The sequence below is a fragment of the Gymnoscopelus braueri genome (assembly GCF_963280865.1).
Source record: "Gymnoscopelus braueri genome assembly, chromosome: 3".
Taxonomy (NCBI): domain Eukaryota; kingdom Metazoa; phylum Chordata; class Actinopteri; order Myctophiformes; family Myctophidae; genus Gymnoscopelus; species Gymnoscopelus braueri.
In genome coordinates this window covers 17,811,425-17,832,508 of record NC_137612.1, presented here as the reverse complement: position 1 = coordinate 17,832,508, position 21,084 = coordinate 17,811,425, and the positions used below count along the sequence as shown (strand labels likewise).

The window sequence follows — 21,084 nt, the reverse complement described above, 5'->3', positions numbered from 1 at the left end:
TAAAAAAAATTATATGACATGTTGACTTATCACAATAATATTGGACATCATATCGTAAAAGATGGAATGTGGTCAACCCATAAACATGGCAATATGTAAAAATACAGTAAATACAGGATCTTTAGAGAATTCCAGTCATTTTGTTTTCAAAATGTCTTGCCATTTTTTTAATAACTAGAGTCTAGTCATTTAAAAAATGGATGGATTTTAAACAGCATCATTATTATTGTCATTGTGCTTACATCAAAAGCAGCGTGCATCAGTGTATCAACTGGAAAATGTATAATGAAAAAATCAAGTTCACTAAATATCATTTATCTACTTTTGTCACACATGTGCAGCTCAAATCATTGGGGCCCAGAAGAATAGCATCATTATTCCATATAAAGATGCCCCACTAAGTACCATAAAATACATTGCCTTGCCTAGCACACATCCAGACAGTGTCAGCTGAAAGGAGCTTTAAAAAAAAGGACCATAGAGGTTGGTATTGCATGTTTAGGTCATTGACTACGACTCACAGTACATTTTCAAAGCACTAATTTCATACAGTATGTAAATGACTGCTGAAGCCATGGCCTGATCCGGTTCATAGACAGCCATCCTTGACCGTGTCACATTACATTGAAGATTTGAAATATTTTTGCCACATTTATGCCTCGATGTGGACATTTTCTCTGGGACTACATTAAGACGAACAGTGTGGGGTCGCCTAAAATCAGTAGGGTTCATTCCCCATGAATGTGCTGCTCAGCAAGTTTCATTGCAATTCCATTTTGAGACATCTAGACCCTCATTCATCAATGGAACGTAGAAAGCAGCACAGATCCGAGCGCAGGAATCATCTCATGACGGGGCTCACGTGCGATCTATCAAACAGTAGCATTCTGCCAATCACAACGTAAGAATGGTCGGGTGTTGATGAATCTGTAATCCCTGTAATTCCAACTACCCTTTCATGTTAGGGTTATGTTAGATATTAGATGTCAGGTTACACAATTTTAAGTTAATAGTGGCTGCTACATATGTTGTACATATGCTACATGTAGATGCTTGTCATGGAAACCATCGGCGTATACAAGCTGAGACTTGACATCAGTTTTGAGTGTTGCTCAATCATACTGACGACAGATTGATATTATACCGTTGAGATGAGCGTACGCCAAATTTATGGTCTACGCAAGTTTGATAAATGAAGGCCCTAGTGTCTGAGTGTAAACTTTGGCCTAAAATTGGTACTAGAGATAAGGCCACAGGAACAGCAGCAAGTTGGACATTTTGACATTAGGGTGGCACAAGAGAAAAGTCACAATAACCTGTAGGGCTCATTTTCTATGGAAAAGGGGGTGTACGCTCCAGCTAATTATTTGGCAACTCAGCCTTCAACATAGCTTGTTTGAGAGTAAAGTGACGAAGGGCACGACAAACAATAGTATTTTTTCCAAAATCGAAAAAATGGCTGTATTCTTTGGTATCATCATGAGTAGGGCTGCAACTATCCATTATTCTCTTTGAGATTATTCTATCGATTTTATCCTGGGTTTAAGTTACGTATATCGTTGCTGTCGTGCAGAAACCTCTTATCTCCGTATTTTAACTTTTTGTGTTTTTTACTTGATCATACTACAGTGTCACAAAAGTATAAAAAATAGCAGATCTACAAGCTCGAAACGCGGCGTGGTATTTTTCAGAAAAGTAACAGTTTTGGAGGTTTCCACCCGACAGAGACTTCCGGGTATCCTGGCTTTAATCATATTGTGTTTACAAAATCAAATCAAATCAATATTTTTTTTATTAATCTTATAACAGAGAAGTGCAATTCTAAAAATATTTTATTTGAATTATATCAATGAATCAACACAAAATGTTATAATTGATGATTGTTTTGTAATCGACTAAATCGATTTGTCCAATTAACTCTTGCAACCCTATTGGACTTCACAGTCCAGTCCTTACTATTTAATTTAATTTACTATTTACATGTAAAAACATCATAGGATGTATTTTATGTGTGTATTGTTCAATTTAATTGAACGTTGTGATTGTTATCAGTAGATATCTGAGTACTCAAGCCTAGAAATATCAATATAGTTTTTTTGAGTTTTTTTTTAATAAAAACTGATTAAGTGATTATCACTTTTGCAGCCCTACTCATGAGTCCTAGTCAATGGGTTAAACATGCCATTCCATGGGTATAAGAGGGGTGAGCTGTGTAGTGAGGGCTCAGTATGTGAAGGGACTGAGGATGAAGAGGCGGTCCTCTTCCTTCCTGATCCACTTCAGCAGTTTGTTAACAGCAGCCACAGCCATGGCCTTGGTCCCCAGGGGACTGAAGCAAAGGTAGAGCTCAAAGCCACTTGTCACCTGCGGAAAGAAGCGGTGCACAAGGACAAGATGAGGGATGACACATGGGGTAAAACAAGTCATTGGGGGGAAAATAATAATAATTTAACTGACAGACAGAATGACATCAAATGACATTTTAGTAGTGAGTTTAAAATCCCTAGGACATTTTCTGTTATTTACAACTTCACTAAAATATAAACGCTTGTCATTGCTCCATATATTAAAATGAAATGTAATTTGTTTGACTGGTAGACAAAATACATTAAACAATTTCAAGATGTCTGCTGTTTGGGTTCAGCTCAACTTTAACATCAATTTGCACTTTATTATTACCTTATGTTAATGCCATTTTATGATGTGAATGAATTACCTACATTAATTGAATAACCCCCCCCCCTTCAGCGATCACACTAATGTTATCTTCATTAGTTATTATTATTATTATTCCGCCCGTTTTTGGATTGGTCAAGCTTCACGTGACATCACAATATGTAATATAAATAGGTATGACAGAATTAATCAGGAACAGTACTTTCTAGTGTGATACTATCAACATTCTTAGCGATCCCACACTGTTTCATCAGGAACAGTACTTTCTAGTTATTATTATTATTATTTACAAAAATATCTACAGATTAATCCATTATGACAATAACCATTAGTTGCAGCTCTAGCTGTTACAAGGACTTAATGACAATGTCAGACAAAATGAGCAGTGCTGAGAGAGGGTCAGAGGGATGCTGCATACATTTTTGGTAGATGAATGCAGCATCCCACACACACACGGTACAGAGCAGCACACTTACCCATGCCATTAGGTTTTCAGTCTCCCCACAGCGATAGAAAGAACGGAGCGGCCTGGTTGTGTGGTGTAGGCGTCCATGAAGCTCCTGGTACAACTCCATCAGCCTTTCATGCTCTTCTTCAGACTGGTACACAATGGGCAATTCAGGGCTTCCATGGGGGAAACGGACAGAGAGAAATATGATCATTCCTGGTGTTCACTGTGCCCTAGAATCAACTTCACACCAACTAGACCAGAATTTGTAGACTATGCATAAACGGATAATAATAATTGCAAAGAATGTACCAAAATGTCTGTTCTGTTGTTGAAAATCCTATTAAAGCTACAAAGGTGTATGTCTTCCCCAACAGAGAAGGAAATTGTATTTGCAACTGTATCACCCGGGATTACAAACACAGCTTTTCCTTGTATGAAACCAAATATCTACCGTCTTAACAAGAGGGAATCCCCGCTGGCAAGGGGAGACATTGGGCTTATGAGCTTCAGGCAGGGTTACTTGTCAACCAGCAGTTGTCCTACCAAACACCAGGATCTAAATGTATCAATGAAAGAGTAGGGAGTCCCTGACTAGGCCTGCAGATGTGCTAGTTATATTGTATTAACATACTCTACCATACAGATTGGTTAAAATAATGTTTTATTAATTAAAATTCGTCCCAGATTGCAGCTTTATATCAAATGCAAAATGAGCAGTGAGCACATAATTTTTCTTTCAGCTTTAGATCCTACTCACCTGGTGTACAACCCAGAGCTTTTGGATTTGTAAAGAAAGTGCCTGAGCTCTGGAATGCCAACCTGGTCCACCGAATAGCTTGGACATTTAAGCGCCTCCTTCAGGGCCTGGTAGGCACTGCGCTTGCTCAGTCTCTCCAGGAAGCGACGCTTGCAGTCAGACAAGTTAAAGAAGTCCTCGCGGTCAGTGGAGACCAGGATGAGACAGAGGGCCGATCCCGATTCAAGGTAAGAGATGTGAGCGTGGAAGAAGCCGGCGGTATTGAACTTTGGCAGGCAGATGGGCGTCCAGCCCTCGCCCTCTCGAAACGACGAGGAGGAGCCCACGAGGTTGACGACCAGGTGCAGGTCCATGTGATGCAGGTATTGGTCCTTTTTCCTTACCAGGGTTACCAAGCGGTCTCCTGCCAGCAGGATGGAGAAGACCAGGCTCTTGGCTTTAGCAGCTTGCAGGCTGGAAGACACCACGTCCCTGGCAGAGCTGCTCAGAGGGAGGCAAGTGACGGCGCTGAGGAGCAGGCCCGGGTCGCGGTCCAGGCGACGCAGCAGGTTGTCAGTGAGGTGCTCAGAGCCGGCCAGCAGGCGTCGAAGGTCATAGTTCTGCTTGAGGTGGAAGAGGTGCTTGAGCTGGGTGAGGGTGAACAGGCTGACGATCTGGTAGTAGATGTAATGCAGCTCACGCAACATCTCCTTTTCTGACTGACAGGTACAAGACGCGCCCACCAAGACCAGGGGGCTTTTGCTGAGGAACACCACCTTGTATCCATCTGAGACAGTACCGTGGAAAGGCAACAATTCAATACGTTAGCCACATGCGCACACTTGTACACTACATTCAAACTGTTTGATGCACAACATCGGCCCCCAAAATATTTTCTGACCTGCGTGAATGGAGCGGATGATGTTTTTGTCAGCCTCAAGAACCGAGACGAGGGCCATCATCACCCCCATGGTGCTGGACAGGGCCTCTTCTGTGCCGTAGCGGGAATAAATGGGCTTACCCGCCTCACTAAGTACAAACACGTGTTTCCTGTGGCTACGCCATGCCTCACTGGAGATATCCTCCTCTTTGGACTTCTGGCTATCTGACCAAGACACCCCTTTCTGTTCCTTCGCTGCAGGGTTCTCCCCGATCACCACGCGGAGCTCCTCTGCAGACTCTCCAGAGATCCCCAGCTCAGGGTCTACCTTGGCCTGCTCTTCGGCCTCGGTAGTTAGGTCCTCAAAGGACTGGTGGACAAACATGGCACTCTTCTGGCCAGCACCTGCAGAAACAACATATCAAATTCGTATCAAATCATTCTCCGTTTTGAAACAAGCTTCTGGGGACCTGATTCATGAATAACAACACAAACAATCAGGGAAATTCTTTGCATTGGTGAAGGTTATTCATTTGATTTATTTCTTTATTTTTTAAATAGATGTTGTCAAATATCCAAAGCATCAAACAGATGCAGTGATTACAGGTTTGATTCAGTTTAAGCCATAAAACTTTTTTTTATGAGCTCCGTTTGTGTTGGTGGGGCATTCTGTAATGATGCATGTACTCTTTTACTGAAAAATAAATAAATCAAGGAGAAAACATAATGAGCCCATTCAAAACAATATAGCTAAGGCCTTCATTGAAGGGTCAATAAAATGCACTAGATACAATAGAAGGTGGAATAGCACCACCTACAGCTAGAAGCTCAAATACAGAAGTAAGCTATGTGGATGAGAAAGTAGACATTCTATTTCAAAAGATTTGACACATTTAGCCACGTTAATTTGTATGCATATGTAATGTACGTATCACACACACACACACACACACACACACACACACACACACACACACACACACACACACACACACACACACACACACACACACACACACACACACACACACACACACACACACACACACACACACACACACACACACACACACACACACACACTTTACAAAGGACATAAACACTGGCCAGTGCAGTCAGGCAATAGGAAAACAGTTACAAAATGCAGAACATTGTCACATACAATACAGTTGACGACACACTTGTCACAGCAGACATCAATCATAAAGGAAACAACGCCTCCTCCAAATTGAGCAGCTTCCTAAAATAGCTGATAGCAGTACCTTGCTAACTGTTTGGCCCTCCTTTTGGAGAGGCCAGCCATTTGAAGGCCCCTCACAACCAACTTGTGCACGTGCCCTAGCCTACCAAAGATAAAAACTTTACATTACCAACAAACAATGTCCATTCTGCAACATGCCAGATTTATCAGAGTCAATTTTACCTTACCAAGAGTTCTATTCATAAAGGTTGCATGGTAAAAGAAGCCATGTCAAATTGGTTAGTCTACGTGGAATGGGGAACTAATCACATGATGACAAGGCATTTTGTTCCTCCTTTGAAAATGTATGTGTTACCTACCAAAAATGTGTCATAAGGTGGCTTTACCACTGGCAGGGAGCTCAGCAATGAATATCATTGTTGTCCAATATCTGTAGGTTCAAGCTTATATTTTAAGTCCAGAGTAAGGCTTTCAAAGTTAGTTGAAATAGCTTGACAAATTATGCACCTACTTCATATCTTTACAAGCATAGCTTAATGGAAGCACTTTCAACTTCCACTTTCATTACTGCTATTTCCTGGAAGATCAGATAAACTACTTTTATTTGTACCCAGTGGCGTACCCACTGTAGAGGCAGGGCAGGCCAACTAAGATCTCGCCTCCCTTAGAAAACCCAAATAACCCGAAAAAGTCCTCAAAGTCACGCATCCAACAAGCTTTGAACTGAGCAGATTGGACCATCTGTTCCAGAGATAATTGCCAAAACATCTTGAAAACGGCCACTTTTGCCGGTTTTCGATCGCCGATTTTCGATTGAGTATAAATTTCTTTTTTGGGGGGTAATAGTGGGGGGTGCAAAAAAAATCTCGCCTGCCCTAAATGTAATTCCTGGGGACGCCACTGTTGGTACCTTCAACTTATGCTGTTTTTTTTTGGAGAGTTTGTATCTGGCCATATACAGTGGGTCAGGGTATAGGAGTGTGAGCCCAGGTCCGGCCAAAGGCATATTTTGTCAAAGGGTACATGTCATCAAAGGGTACACACACGTCAATCAGTCTCACCTGGCTCGGTCCCTTCCACCAGGCCTGGTGTGGGACTTTCAGCCCTTGTGGGACTGTCAGCCCCGTCTATGCGAAGGTGGTCCATAGAGGCCAGGGTACCATTCTGGACCTCCCATGACACTCTTGCCTTTTGGACGTCTCCGTCCATCACTGCTACTCAAGACCTAGGGGACAGCACCTGAGAGTAAACAAACAATTGGGATCCAAAGGTGTTTCTTATCAAGGGTCATGGTCAAATTTAGTTTTTAATTCCAATTGTACTATCTGACACAATCAGTGCAACTTGGGGTCCTGCACATAATAATCATTAAGTTGCATGTTTGAGTGACAAAACATAATGACAGTTCTGAGTTCTGTCAGAGAAAGACAGATGATAGGTTTAAGGCATAGAAATGCAGTGCTGGAGTAAGTAATAAAGTACATTTACTCAAGTACTGTACTGTAGTACAGAAGTACAGATTTTTTGGTATTTTTACTTTACTGGAGTATTTCCAATTTTCAGTACTTTTACTTCTTCAACTCCACGACATCTCAGAGGCAAATATTATACTTTTACTCCACTACAAGTATTTGAAATTTTAGTTACTAGCTAGTAGCTACTTTGTAGATTTAGATTATTATTAAAAAAACATACAGTAACCACTTCAGCCCAATATACATTTCGGTCATTTTAAAATAGCAGATCTACAAGCTCACAATGTGTGGCGATGAGATGCATTGTGAGCTTATATCTGCTATTTTCTGCCTAATGAGTACTTTCTACTTTTGGTACTTTAAGTACATTTTGATACCAATAATACTTTTGTATTTTACTCAAATACATTTTGAATTCTGGACTTTTACTTGTAACAGAGTATTTCTACATTGCAGTATTGATACTTTTACTTAAGTAAAGACATTTAGTACTTTTTCCGCCACGTGTAGAAATGTACAATGACTTAGTTTCTCTCTCAAACATGCTCTCAAATCAATCTCAGTCCCCCGGGGCGTCAATCAGGTGCTGCTGATGCAGCATATACATGGCTATTGGCTTGCTAACTTTATCTGATTTACTCTAGCTATTTGTTTATTTATCAAACTTCGCCCTCCTAAAAAAAACGCATTGATTTCGGTTACTTTTCTCCTCCATCATACCTTTCATTTCCGCAACTGCATATTCAGCATCATTCCTGGTCCACAAATGACTCTGTTTGTTCTGCTAGCTCGCTAACAGTAAAAAGAGGAATAGTTTTGTCTTGTCTGTCAGACGCCTATGGTCAGACGTCACCCTTGCCCTGCTGCCACAAGTTGGAAGGGAATTGTGGGAAATGAAGTTTTCTTTGCACGGTTCGCGACGGATGGTCTACACTAGAGCGGAAAGGAGGGAAGGTGGTTGTTTTGGGGAATTTTTGGGGAATGAATGCTTAGGATTATATGAATTATGTTTAATATCCAGGAACTGGATATACACAGATGGATCAAGAGAAGATCAGGCTTAGTTAGAATAGTTCCTGAAACAATTTGACATAAATGTGCATTTATGAAACTTCTGATTCAAGCTATAAGTCCTAAAACGTGTCCTAAATGAATGATTTTGTAGTTACTTACTTACTACTTGTTGTATAAAAACACAATAGTATAATTCAGAAAGGGGTCGAAATGTATACAGTAGCCAATGTGGGTTCCAGCTCATGTTGGGGTTTATTTATGTATTTATTTATCAGGGACAGTGCACATTAATCAACATGTCAGTTTTTCACATCCACGTAAATGAGCCAGAGTTAGCCAGAGTTGGAAAATTTTCATCTGTAGTCCCTGAGCAGGCTGTTAAAAATGGTGATATAGTTATTCTTACAAAAACAGACATCATCAATACAATACAAGACAAGTAGACATAGTACAGAAGACAGAACAAATACAGTATATGAGAAGAGACATCATTGATTAATGGAGCTGAATTACCCATGATTACAAATTGGTTAGCTTTAAGCCATCTAAGGTTGAGGTGAATTAACCACTTAACCCCCTCCCCTTATGGTTGAGCGGAGGCCCCTCAAAGAGGTTTTGTGTAGAGGGAAAAAAGAGTAGACCAAGTACCGAGCCAAAGGTCAAGTTTACAATATTGAGGGTTTTAGGTGGTTAAATGTCTGAAAACACACGTTTAACATGAATCCAATATGTAGTGGGGGTCCCTGCTTCATCTCTCTCTCTCTCAGCTAAGGGGTCCAATTGGCCTGAAAAACGTTGAAGAGTGAAGACCCCTGCTCTCGAATTTAAGTAAGTCCTCCGAGGCGAGCTAAACAGAAGGTGGCAGTGATGCAACCGTATTAAAAAGTCAAGAAGAAGAAGAGGAAGCGGAAGAGGCGGGCCTATACATTCGAAGACTCGCAGCGCGGAAATAGAAACACAAACATACACTATCTGGAAAACAATTGTTTTTTGTTGTCAAATCAATCCATTTTTCATCAATTTTCAATCGGTTTTATTTGGGTTGTGTATTATAAAACACCATAGAGATGCATGACAATATTACGACTTTAAAGATTTCATGACTGTAGTAACAGTAACGGTAAGTCCGTTCCATTCTCAGCCTACTGACTCCATGGTGTACAAAAGAAGCAGTAGCGTCATGTCTGCTAACGCTAGCCAGAGTTAGCCTTGGATCAAGACTATCATGGATGTATTTGATCGAGTCTGACTTTGGCTTTCGTATCTATGATAGATATGCTAATGTAAAAGTCGAAAAAATACACTATGATAGTCTTTCTTGATCCAAGGCTAAGCCAGAGAGCCACCAGCCACGTAATGTTAATGATGTAATGTTGTGACGATACAATACATACGAATGTTATTTACTTTTAACCAGTGGTGGAAAAAGTACTCGCAGTACGGAATTCAAAATGTACTTGAGTAAAAGTATTGCCATCAAAATGTACCAAAAGTAGAAAGTACTCATTATGCAGAAATGTTTCATTACAAGTTTTCAAAATGTATCGAAATCTTTTGAAAATAGCCAAAGTATAGGGCTGAAGTGGTTAATGTACGTTTTGTAATAATAATCAAAATCTTGAAAGTAACTTGTAACTAACTAAACTTGTACATTAATTGAGTACAAAGGAGTCAGGACCCCAATGGAAACAAGCCATATGGCTTTCTTGGGTTTCAAATCCTATTAGCTGACCTTGTATTGAACGGTACTTTCATGTGCTTTTTTCTGCAAACTTCTAATAAGTATTCAAAAAAGTATTCAATCAAGTAAAAGTACAATATTTGCCTCTGAGATGTAGTGGAGTAGAAGTATAGTAAAGTCCAGTAAAGTAAAAAATACATTAAAATGGTTCTTGGGTACAGTACTTGAGTAAATGTACTTAGTTACTTTACACCACTGCTTTTAACATTTTACACTTTGTTGTCTTTGCAGAGCCAGTGACCTAAGAGATTCCAAAATGCCCATCCGAGCGTATTGCACCATTTGCTCTGATTTCTTTGATCACTCCAGAGATGTTGCTGCTATCCACTGCGGGCATACCTTCCACTATGAATGGTGACTTGAATGATACATGACTATGATCAAAAATGCCTCTCCTGATCAGTGGTGGAAAAAGTACTCAGATATTCTACTTAAGTAAAAGTAGCAATGTAGAAATACTCTGTTACAATTCAAAATGTTACTTGAGTAAAAGTACAAAAGTATTGGCATCAAAATATACTTAAAGTACCAAAAGTAAAAGTGCAATAAAAAAAAAAAAGTAGATCTACAAGCTCACAACGCGAGCTTGTAGATCGGCTATTTTTGAAGTAAAAGTATTGACAATTGGAAATACTCCAGTAAAGTAAAACGTTTTACGTAAGTACAGTACTTGAGTAAATGTACTTAGTTACTTTACTCCTCCTGATTATAACCCACACATGTATTCACTGGCTATTGTTTTCGCCACTCCTTTCAGTCTTCTTCAGTGGTTCCAGACAGCTCCCAACAAAACCTGCCCACAATGTCGAAAACAGGTGCAGTTACTGTACAGTACACACACACACACACACACACACACACACACACACACACACACACACACACACACACACACACACACACACACACACACACACACACACACACACACACACACACACACACACTGCAGTGTGACTGCACTAAGCAGGGCCACTCTATAATTCAACCATTCTCTACAGTTTATAAGGATCATGTGTAAATAATGTTTTTTCTGTCTATAGGTCAGCTCCCGACACATTATCAACAAGCTGTTCTTTGACATCGGTGGAGAAGAGGAAGGGTTTGCAGCTGACCCAGAGAGTTTGCAGGTAAGGAAAGGGAAAGGGAGACCTTTGTTAATCATTTTCATAATGCTGAATTATAGAGCTTCAGCTGATAAAGCAACTACTAACTACATGTAACTAAAGAGATTGTGCATAGTCATATACAGTCACTACATGTGAAAGGACCACAACAAGCCGCTGGCTTTATTGCGTTGTATGATATAAGCATAATACAATTATATAGCTACATTGGATCATATTATGCACACTTCATCTATCTCAAAAGCCAAGCATAGTTAATTTGTCTCCGTGCATGCCTGAATGTAGGGACTGCTATAAATTACTGTGATGACAAAGATGATTATGTTTAAAATATGTATTGTATTTATATGTGGAATGAATATGATATCATTCAGACATACTCTGTTATTATATACATTGGCAAAGCAGCAGTGCCGTGTTGCGGGACTGTCGGGGGCCACGAGTGGGCAGGGGGGGTGAGAACGAGTACTGTACTGTAGCAAAAAGAGGGGACGCGTCTTGCTCAGGGACACTTCCACTCATAGCCGGGGTTGGGGCCTCTCTACTCTTTCAGCTATAGCCCCAAAGGTGCCCCACATACATGAAGAAACATTAACTCGGAGCCATTAGGACTTCATTAACCCATATAATCCGGGGAACGCATCTCGTGTCATTTTAGATTTCTTTGGCTATTCAAAAATAGCAGATCTACAAGCTCATAGCACTATGAGCTTGTAGATCTGCAAAAAAAAATTAATCGTGAAAATGTTTGTGTAAATATTTGAAATGTTTTAAAGCAAACATTTGAGTTACAAATGTTCGCTTTAAAAATATATATATATTCAAAGATTTGCACACATGTTCATGATTTTTCAAAAATATCAGATCTACAAGCTCAGCGTGGCACTCGGTCCCGCGCTATGAGCTTGTATATCTGATATTTTTGAACAGCCAAAGAAACCTAAAATGACAGATGCGTCCCTGGACTGAATGGGTTAAGAATATTGCTTATCTAGGGCTAGTTCTGTTTTCATTTTTACTGTTGTTCATTTTCAACCCTAGCCTTACTATTGTTGCAGCGAACATGAATGGATTTTGAATGTCTTAGATTTCAAATGTCTAAACGGTAAACTATTTATAATAATTATAATTATAATATTAATTATAAATGTGCTTTCCAGCTGTCATTCAGGGTTTTTTCTTTTCTTCTATTTTTCTTTACAGAATGAAATTGATCGAATGAAATCCGCTTTAAGTTGTAAAGGTAAGAGTATTTTGAGGACATGAAATGAAATGATAATTTCTACTTGTAACATGATTTGGCATCTGGACTAGTTTTGTGAGAGCAAATCTGTTGACAAATTATATGCCATGGGTTGAATGCACCCAACCGACAAGCCTGAAATGTGAGGAGCAGTGCTGTGTGTAGTCCTTCTCATCTACATAGATCTCAATTCCAGAGATCTCCTTCACGTCTGCTTGCTGTGATATACAATTACATTTATTAACAGGTTTAAAAGCTGGAAGCGTTATGTGTGTGTTGAATTTACAGAAAGAGATTGGCGGGACAAACAGAAGGTGATGGACAGCTTTAAGGACACTATGGATAGACAGAAGAGAGACCTGGATAAAGTGCGGAAGGAGACCGCAGACAAGGAGATGCTCGTTTCTGCTCTCAGAGTAAGATGAATATGCTACACAATGTAAATCCAAATGTTGAATATCATCCAAAGATGGTCTCTTGGTTGATGCTGTGTGTGTGTGTGTGTGTGTGTGTGTGTGTGTGTGTGTGTGTGTGTGTGTGTGTGTGTGTGTGTGTGTGTGTGTGTGTGTGTGTGTGTGTGTGTGTGTGTGTGTGTGTGTGTGTGTGTGTGTGTGTGTGTGTGTGTGTGTGTGTGTGTGTGTGTGTTTGGGCGGTGTAGCCGCCCCTATAAGTGGGGTTGGGACACCTCATTAGCTGTACTGTGATTGGCTCATTAGTACACCCCTAGCTGTACTGTGATTGGCTGACTCTATTGGCTGACTCTATTCAGCACTGTGATTGGCTAGCGAGACACATGATGACATTATTAACCTATAAATAGGATTATGCACTTCCAAAAATCTATTCTTTTTGGAAGTGAGCTTCCATCACTATGATGACCACTGTGATGACCACACCGCCCACTTCACACTGGGTGTGATTTTTTTTTTTTACGTCGCAGAAACAGATGAATTACCTAGAGACCAAACATAATGATGCTGAGAATGCCAGGGAGGAGGCTCGGAGGCTCAGGACCAAAATGAAAATCTACGAAAGGTAGTTCCCTAATTTTTATTTGTAACATTAAGCCAAACATTTTTAAAACTTTCTCCGAATTTAATTTGTCCAGATTTTGCTGCCTTACCCCCAAATCCAGCCACACTTTGCAGTCCACTAACATTATTGTCTATGTTGGCCCAGTCTTGATAAGGTGTTAGAGGGCCAGCGTGCTGAGGTAGAGTCCATGATCACTGACATGGGCGTCGGCCAGGCTGCTGTGGAGCAGCTCTCCATCTACTGCATCTCCCTCAAAAGGTAAGGAACAACCCAAGCAGCACCGTCGCTCGCTCCCCAAAATTACAAATCTCTTAGTTTGTATCTGCATTCAGTCTAGACCAGTGGTGTTAAAACCTTTTGTGCTCAAGGCACAATAAAAGGCAAGTCGAAATTTCAAGGCACAGCGGCTGTATTCATATACGTGCAAAATAGCCTCTATAACACACAATCAAAAAACAAATTTCACCCACTGTTTTACACCTGTAAACCTGTGATGTGACAATAAAGTTTATTGTTCTTTATTAATGCCAAATTATGGTTTAATGAGACACTTGGAAAAGTCACTTGTATCCCCAAAGTGGGGATAAATCACTTTGTGGTGTCTCTTTGATGATGTCCTCAGAATGCTTCCACAACCAATCTCAGTGATGGGATTTCACGCAAAGCCTGTAGTCCATGAGCCAGAGCCCCAAAATTTAGCAATTATCATCGAAAGAGTGGGCAAAACCAAACCTATATTAAATTGTTCAGAGGGTCAATACGAGTAAATAAATGTATGATAACCTCACCACAGGAGCAGCTTTTTCATGGTTATCACACATTTTGTAATTTTCCCCATACGTACATGACAGGTCAAAAAATGACAAAATTTTAAAAAGAGTTATCATAATGAAACTTCCTGAGTTGATTACTTACATGAAGACAATGATTTATCGTATTACAAGTTTTCTGAAATTGTATATTTAAATATGCAAATTAGGCATTTAGTCCATGAGCCAGAGCCCCAAAATTGAGCAGATATTGAATATTCCCTCGTTAAAAACCTTTGAATCCAACATCTTAACAAAATGAAATAAGTATGTTGACTCTGGCTTTGTCCAATGTTGATTCTGGAAAGTTATGCAAATTTGGGCATTATTTCCTATGCCTAATTTGCATATTTAATGCGTTTTCAATTTCAGAAAACTTGTAATACGATAAATCATCGTCTTCATGTAAGTAATCAACTCAGGCAGTTTCATTATGATAACTCTTTTTAAAATTTTGTCATTTTTTGACCTGTCATGTACGTATGGGGAAAATTACAAAATGTGTGATAACCATGAAAAAGCTGCTCCTGTGGTGAGGTTATCATACATTTATTTACTCGTATTGACCCTCTGAACAATTTAATATAGGTTTGGTTTTGCCCACTCTTTCGATAATAATTGCTCAATTTTGGGGCTCTGGCTCATGGACTACTGGTGGAATGTGTGAATCTGGAATTCTGGAGAAAAAATATATATGTGTGTGTGTATAATGTGTGGTTGTCACAAAATCCCAAGGCACAACGGGGCTTGTCTCACGGCACACCGTTTGGGAGCCACTGAGCTACACCCTCTGACCTCACGAATGCATTTCCCTCATTATCCACTGCCTGCTTTCTTCCCCATGGTTCTTTTTATAGAGAATATGAGAACTTGAAAGGAAGCCACAGGTCTTCACATGAAATGTGTGAAAAGCTGAAGAAGGAGGTTTTTGCCTCAAACAACAAGGTAACTACTGTTCCAGCTTTTATGCCATTAACTGTCAGAGAACATGTGTTAAACACTGAGGAGAATATGTTAACTTATGCACTGTTGAATTCTGAAAAAGGTTTTGGTGTCATTGTAGTTACAGAAAGCCTCAGTGGAGATGAGTAGGACCAAGGATGACTTGAGGGCTCTACAGAATGACCTGGCCAATGCTGACAAAGAAATATCTGTAAGAATCTGTTTTGCTCACTTTGCCCTTTAAAAAAAGCTAGATAATCTTTGTATCATTATTGATGTTACAATGAAGGTATATTTGAACAATACCATTCATAATGTAATGTAATTGTGAATGGCACAAACACATAAGGTGATTACAATTGAAATTAAAAGAAAAAAAAATCTAAAGCTGGGACACATTCATTAGAATCAGAAAACACTTTTGCCAAGTAAGGTGTTCTATGCAAGGAAATTGCTTCGTCGTGTGACGCGATAAGCAACACAACCGAACATTAAATAATGTAACATGTCATGATTATGCATGAAATATGGGTCATCTTGCATGTTGGCATGCAGGACTCGGATGAGTGCAACAACACATGGCAGATTGTACATTCTTTTCACAGAGTCTGAAGAAGAAGGTTGAGATTCTTCAGAGGACGTTGAGCACGCCAACACGCACGAATGAAGCCCTGAGTCGCCTAGTCTTTGAAAGGTGCACCAAGCTGCCGCTCTAGATTCTCCTTGTAATATCACCGATATTCAATAAAGGTAAGCGATGCTTCTAGGTGTGATCCACTGACAAGTTTTTCTCCACCTCCCTTTCAGCCCCGCCCCAGTGGAGCTGAAGCATCCCCGTCTCCACCAGCCTTCACACAGTGAGGACATTGACCTCAATATGACCTACGACATCTCCACCCCTGATGAGTCGACCAAAAAGCCGACCAAAAAGCAGACGTCGTCACCGTTCAAGAAAATGCGTCTGGATGCTGCTGTGTGAGTCTACGTATGATTCTTTATGGCAGTGGTTCTCAACCTTTTTAGAGCTGAATCAGAGCTCTGAAAGCTCTGAGAGTGTACATACATTTGGTTCCATTTGTGGAAACCATGGATCACCACAACCTTTCGGACAAATAACAAGCTACTACAAGAAGAAAAAAGTAAAGAATGTATCCGTGGCACACCGCTCCTATCCGTACCAAACATGGCACAAACATTGTTTAGGGGTCTGCCATCAGAATAGTCATATCAGGGGCCACGTTAGGGGCCACAGGTACACCACACTGATCCAATCCGCACAAAGGTTGGCACAAACAGTGTCCAGGGGCCTGTCAGGGGCCTGCCATGACAATAGTCCCACCAGGGGTCATGTGTTGCCCCCAGGGGCCACATCAGGGGTGATATTTGATTTTTGTTAAGATATTTTTAGCCTATGTCAGATATGTGCCTCAATGACCCCTCCAGCGCCAATTTACCAGTGTTAATTTAACTAACAAATGGAACCAAATGTATTTGTACCCTCCTGCTCAAAAACTCTAACTTAAGCCACCCGGCACCCACTCATATTGATGTTTATTCCTGCTATATAACTGTCATCCTATCAAAATCATTTATGAACGGCTAAATCAGTTCTGTGTGCCTCTGTAAGGGCTTGTGTGTGTTGTCTTTCCTGTATTGCTGCTGGTTCTCGGTCGGTTGGAGCTCTGTGTGTGTGTGTGTGTGTGTGGAGTCAAATGGCCGTCTTTGACGTCCTCTTCACGCTGGTCACGACAACCCCACTTTTTTCCGTTTCTTGATAATAGAAATTTGTTTTGTTTATTGTATTTTTTTCGGTTGCCAATTCACCCCCAACGGCACCTTCCTGCGACTCCACTTTGGGTCGCGACCCATAGCTTGAGAACCGCTGCTATAGAGTATTTGTTCAGTTACAGGGGTCTCCCTGTATCTCCAGCACTTAATTGAAAATAAAATACATTTTCAGGTGGGTTGCCAATTTCATCCAATCAGGAGAGTGTACCAATGTATCAGCTTCAATTTGATAGTGTTCCAGTTCTAATTTTGTCTGCTGATTTTTTTGTTTCATCAGTTACCATTTCACTTGTTTATCCTGTATCCTGATCGGATTAAAGGGCAAGACCACTTTGGTAGAGGTTGGGGTTGTGTAGTTACCTTGCCATGATGTAACTCCAAAGGTGGGCAAGAAATACAAAATAATTGCTCCATTGATTAGAAATTGATAATTCAAAATATGCTCCTCATTGACTTACATTGTACGCTGAAACAGCTCTCAAAGTCACTCTTTTAGCACATAAAAGAACGCAAACAAAGTTGATTCAGACAATACAGAACATCACCAAACCCAGTACTGTTTGTTTTTTTAAATAAAAATCTCAACTTCCTGTTGATTTTGCCATTTTTTTATAAGTAGAAAGCCTGGACTGGATCCGCGGATCCGGATCCAGATCTTCAAATAGTAAAATCAACAGGAAGTTGAAATTTTTATTAAAAAAACAAACAGTACTGGGTTTGGTGATGCTCTATATTGTCTGAATCAGCTTATGGGCTAAAAGAGTGACTTTGAGAGCTGTTTTACACAACCCAAACCTCTACCAAAGTGGTCTTACCCTTTAAACTGCTATCCCGAACCGAAAATGTATTTCCCGTTGACTAAAGAGCTGGAGAGGCGGGGAGAATCCTGTTACTGAACAAATACTACATAGCAATGATTACTATCAGAATATAGAACTATTTAACACTCATTTTAAAGGAGGAGTTCACCCAAAAAATTACTTATTTTCTATCAATTACACACCCCATGAAGCCTTGATTTCATGGATTTATTTTAGTTTTTGTGGCATTCCTAAAACAATAATTTGATGACCGTGTGTATTTCCGGTAGGAGACACAAATAATCTACTTTGTGTCTCCTACCGGATACATTAGCCGGTAGGAGACGGGAATCAAATTATTAGCTTAGGAATGCGACAAAAACAAAAAAGAATCCATGGATTCAAGGCTTCATAGGGTGTGCAATTGATAGAAAATAAGTAATTTTTTGGGTGAACTCCTCCTTTAACAAAAATAAATCATGTACACCACCTTTAAATGAAATAAATAAACCGTACATATAATATATACCCACCCCAAAACAATATAGTATTGTTTTTGGGTGGGGTGGATGCTTTGAAACATTCTAGTGGTCCAAAGCTCAAAAAAGGCTGAGAACCACTGGAGGTCTCATCATATCGTACTGAATCCTGGTGTATTTTACAGGTCGCCTCCAACAAGAGACATCGAGAAGAACACCTCCACTGGAAGCAAGGTAGTTAAGCAATATTTAACAATGCCAGAGATAAGTTTGGTGTTAAACGTTCATGCTGTGTGCGTGTTTGCATATTGGCAAATGATGTACTGTATGCCTTTCCGTAGGCCCGAGATGAAGATATGGATCCTTTCTTCCGGAACTCAATCCTTTTTAGGAAGAAGACTTTCGGCAGCATGTTGGATCCTCATAGCAGTAAACCAGGAGCTGTATGTACAAAATCACCCATCTCACATGTTTTAATCTCACTTGATTTACTAAAGGTCAAGGTGCAATAATGAAAAATGACTGATTATATGAAAAATCTTATTGTGATACAGCCTTGTTCTGTATATTTCATTGATTGATTGATTATGGGGGGGTTTGTATCTTCCTGCTGGCCTGAGGTATATGTATTCTCTTTTTTATTAAAGAGCTGAAGAGACGATGAGATCCCTGTTACTTAACAAACACTAGCAATCATTACTATCAGAATATAGAGCTTTAACTTAACTCATTCAGTGCCCAGCTTATTTATGGAATTTTGGCTCTTGAGTGCCACAGCCAAAATTCATTGTAAAAAAAAAAGTGCTTAGGAGCCGAGATACAGCCTTTTTCAGTAAGAAGTTAAACAAAGAGTGAATGGAGCAGCAAATCTTCAAATCATCATATCTTGGGTTCTGAACAGAATCTAGATTTTTATTTTATTTTATTTATTTTTTTCGTGACGTCTTAGACGTCATGTGGCGCTCAGGGCGTCAGGCCACGTGACGTCTTAGACGTCATGTGGCACTGAATGAGTTAACAAATCAAAATATTGCTTACAGTAGCTTTTTTAAATATTGGCCAACTAACAATATTGCATTTTACTCTATTCATAATGTATTTAACAAACTTCACAATAACAAGGTCTTTTAATCTGGCTATTTTTTGTTCTCATTTTCTAATGTTTTGCCATTTCAGATGAGAAGTGGCTATGACGGGTTAGGAGGACGCACTAAATTCTTCCAGCCTGTATCCTTTACTCACTGCCTTTGGACGTGATGTTTATTTCATTTAGCAAGTAAATCTCACATGGTTTAATTTCACATCGATACAGGCTTTCAATTACATGCATATATAAGTATAGCTTTAGTTCTGGCAGGATTTGTTTTCATGTATTTGGCTGTGGTTCCCCATTTGAAAATATTTTGTGCCATGGACTCCGATCAGGGGAGATCCCAGAACAGAGCCATGCCGCCAAACATAAATGTTTGAATGTTGTAATAAAATTACTGTATGCAATTAACATGCTTTATTTAGATGAAAATGGCCCTGGAAAAAAACAAAGCTTTAAAGTAACAACAAAGAGGCAGACAAATGCCTTTCGTGGACATTGCATATGTCTGTCCATAGTTCTGAAAAGGTTGTGGCATGGCCTCAGGGCAGCATAAATCTCTCAGAAACTTGGCTAATGGGATAATAACATTTTACCAAAAAAAAGTGTAACTTGCGGCGTCATCATTCCTTAACCCTTCCTTCCACTCCAGTCTCCTTTGTCAGAGATTCGCCCCCTGATGAAGGCTAAAAGGAAAAACGTGACCAGGCCTCCTCCTCTTAAAATGTCTTCTCATCTCACTTTGAACAATTACTTTGACTGAGCATTTTACTCAGAACTTAGGGAAGGGAAAGTCATGTGCTGTGCGGCCCAGACACATGGAGTTCTGTCTGTTTTACCACACAGCACTGGACTTTGAATCGTAATGTAATTTACCTTTCTAAATTCGGTATTTTGTCTTCATGAGAGATGTATTCCATCTTGAGGTAAACGCTACATTTTGTTTTGTGTGCATTGGAATGGAATGAGAGCGTGTACAAATGATATTCGTGTCCTGCATCATGTCATTGAGCCACAGTCATTATTGCATCTGGCAATAACAGCTGTTTGTCCTAAATCTATCTGGTAGTCACTTGTCTTTCAATGTTTTATATAAAGCTCATTTACTTTTCAAGTATTGGACAATAACTACATAGATTATTTACATAGATTATTTACTTTCATTCAGTACCTGTTTGTGATGATTTCAGATTTTTAAGCTCATCAAATAAACTATTTTTTTTATTACATCTTTGTGTTTGATATAAAGTTGTCTACAAATGGGGCTTCCTTTTCTTTGCTTTGATTCACAATGACATGGTGAGGTATCCTCTCCTGAAGAGGGCAGTATTGGCAATGTGATGACCTGAAGGAGTTAAATAGACCTCTGGTTAATCAGTTTGCCTTGAAAAGGCTGTAAAGACATAATTGGTACTTATTGAGATTTTTTTTTATTTTGTATGCCTTTTTCTATAACATCCTGAGTTGTACATTGTGATCAAGTTTCAGAAATTATACTTGAAATAATTGATTGGCAAGTTGAAAAGAATGTGTGACCAGACTCTAAACTAGTATCAAAAATAGGTTGATGTTCTTGGAATCAATTATTGTAATTTAG

At 39.7% G+C, this 21,084-nt stretch overlaps 2 protein-coding genes across 3 annotated transcripts; one reads left to right on the top strand and one right to left on the bottom strand.

Moving 5' to 3' along the window:
• Positions 1 to 1,108: 1,108 nt before the first annotated feature.
• Positions 1,109 to 8,250, bottom strand: mon1a (MON1 secretory trafficking family member A). Of its 2 annotated transcripts, none has more exons than XM_080424500.1 (6): positions 8,140 to 8,250; positions 7,006 to 7,169; positions 4,765 to 5,148; positions 3,885 to 4,650; positions 3,153 to 3,300; positions 1,109 to 2,364 (listed from the first exon to the last, which is right to left on the bottom strand). In XM_080424500.1, the coding sequence occupies exons 2-6, from the start codon at positions 7,151 to 7,153 to the stop codon at positions 2,224 to 2,226; spliced, it is 1,587 nt and encodes a 528-aa protein (XP_080280626.1). In that variant the 5' UTR covers positions 7,154 to 7,169; positions 8,140 to 8,250; the 3' UTR covers positions 1,109 to 2,223. The 2 variants fall into 2 exon arrangements, with proteins under 2 accessions (XP_080280626.1, XP_080280625.1); XM_080424499.1 differs by having other exon boundaries at positions 7,006 to 7,183; positions 8,140 to 8,240.
• A 1,132-nt stretch (positions 8,251 to 9,382) lies between these two features.
• traip (TRAF-interacting protein) lies at positions 9,383 to 20,690 on the top strand. The gene is made up of 16 exons (XM_080424503.1): positions 9,383 to 9,553; positions 10,406 to 10,528; positions 10,932 to 10,989; positions 11,218 to 11,304; positions 12,505 to 12,544; positions 12,833 to 12,960; positions 13,485 to 13,579; positions 13,724 to 13,837; positions 15,246 to 15,333; positions 15,452 to 15,541; positions 15,936 to 16,024; positions 16,138 to 16,305; positions 18,583 to 18,631; positions 18,739 to 18,840; positions 19,574 to 19,624; positions 20,140 to 20,690. The coding sequence occupies exons 2-16, from the start codon at positions 10,431 to 10,433 to the stop codon at positions 20,248 to 20,250; spliced, it is 1,368 nt and encodes a 455-aa protein (XP_080280629.1). The 5' UTR covers positions 9,383 to 9,553; positions 10,406 to 10,430; the 3' UTR covers positions 20,251 to 20,690.
• The last annotated feature ends 394 nt before the right edge of the window (positions 20,691 to 21,084 follow it).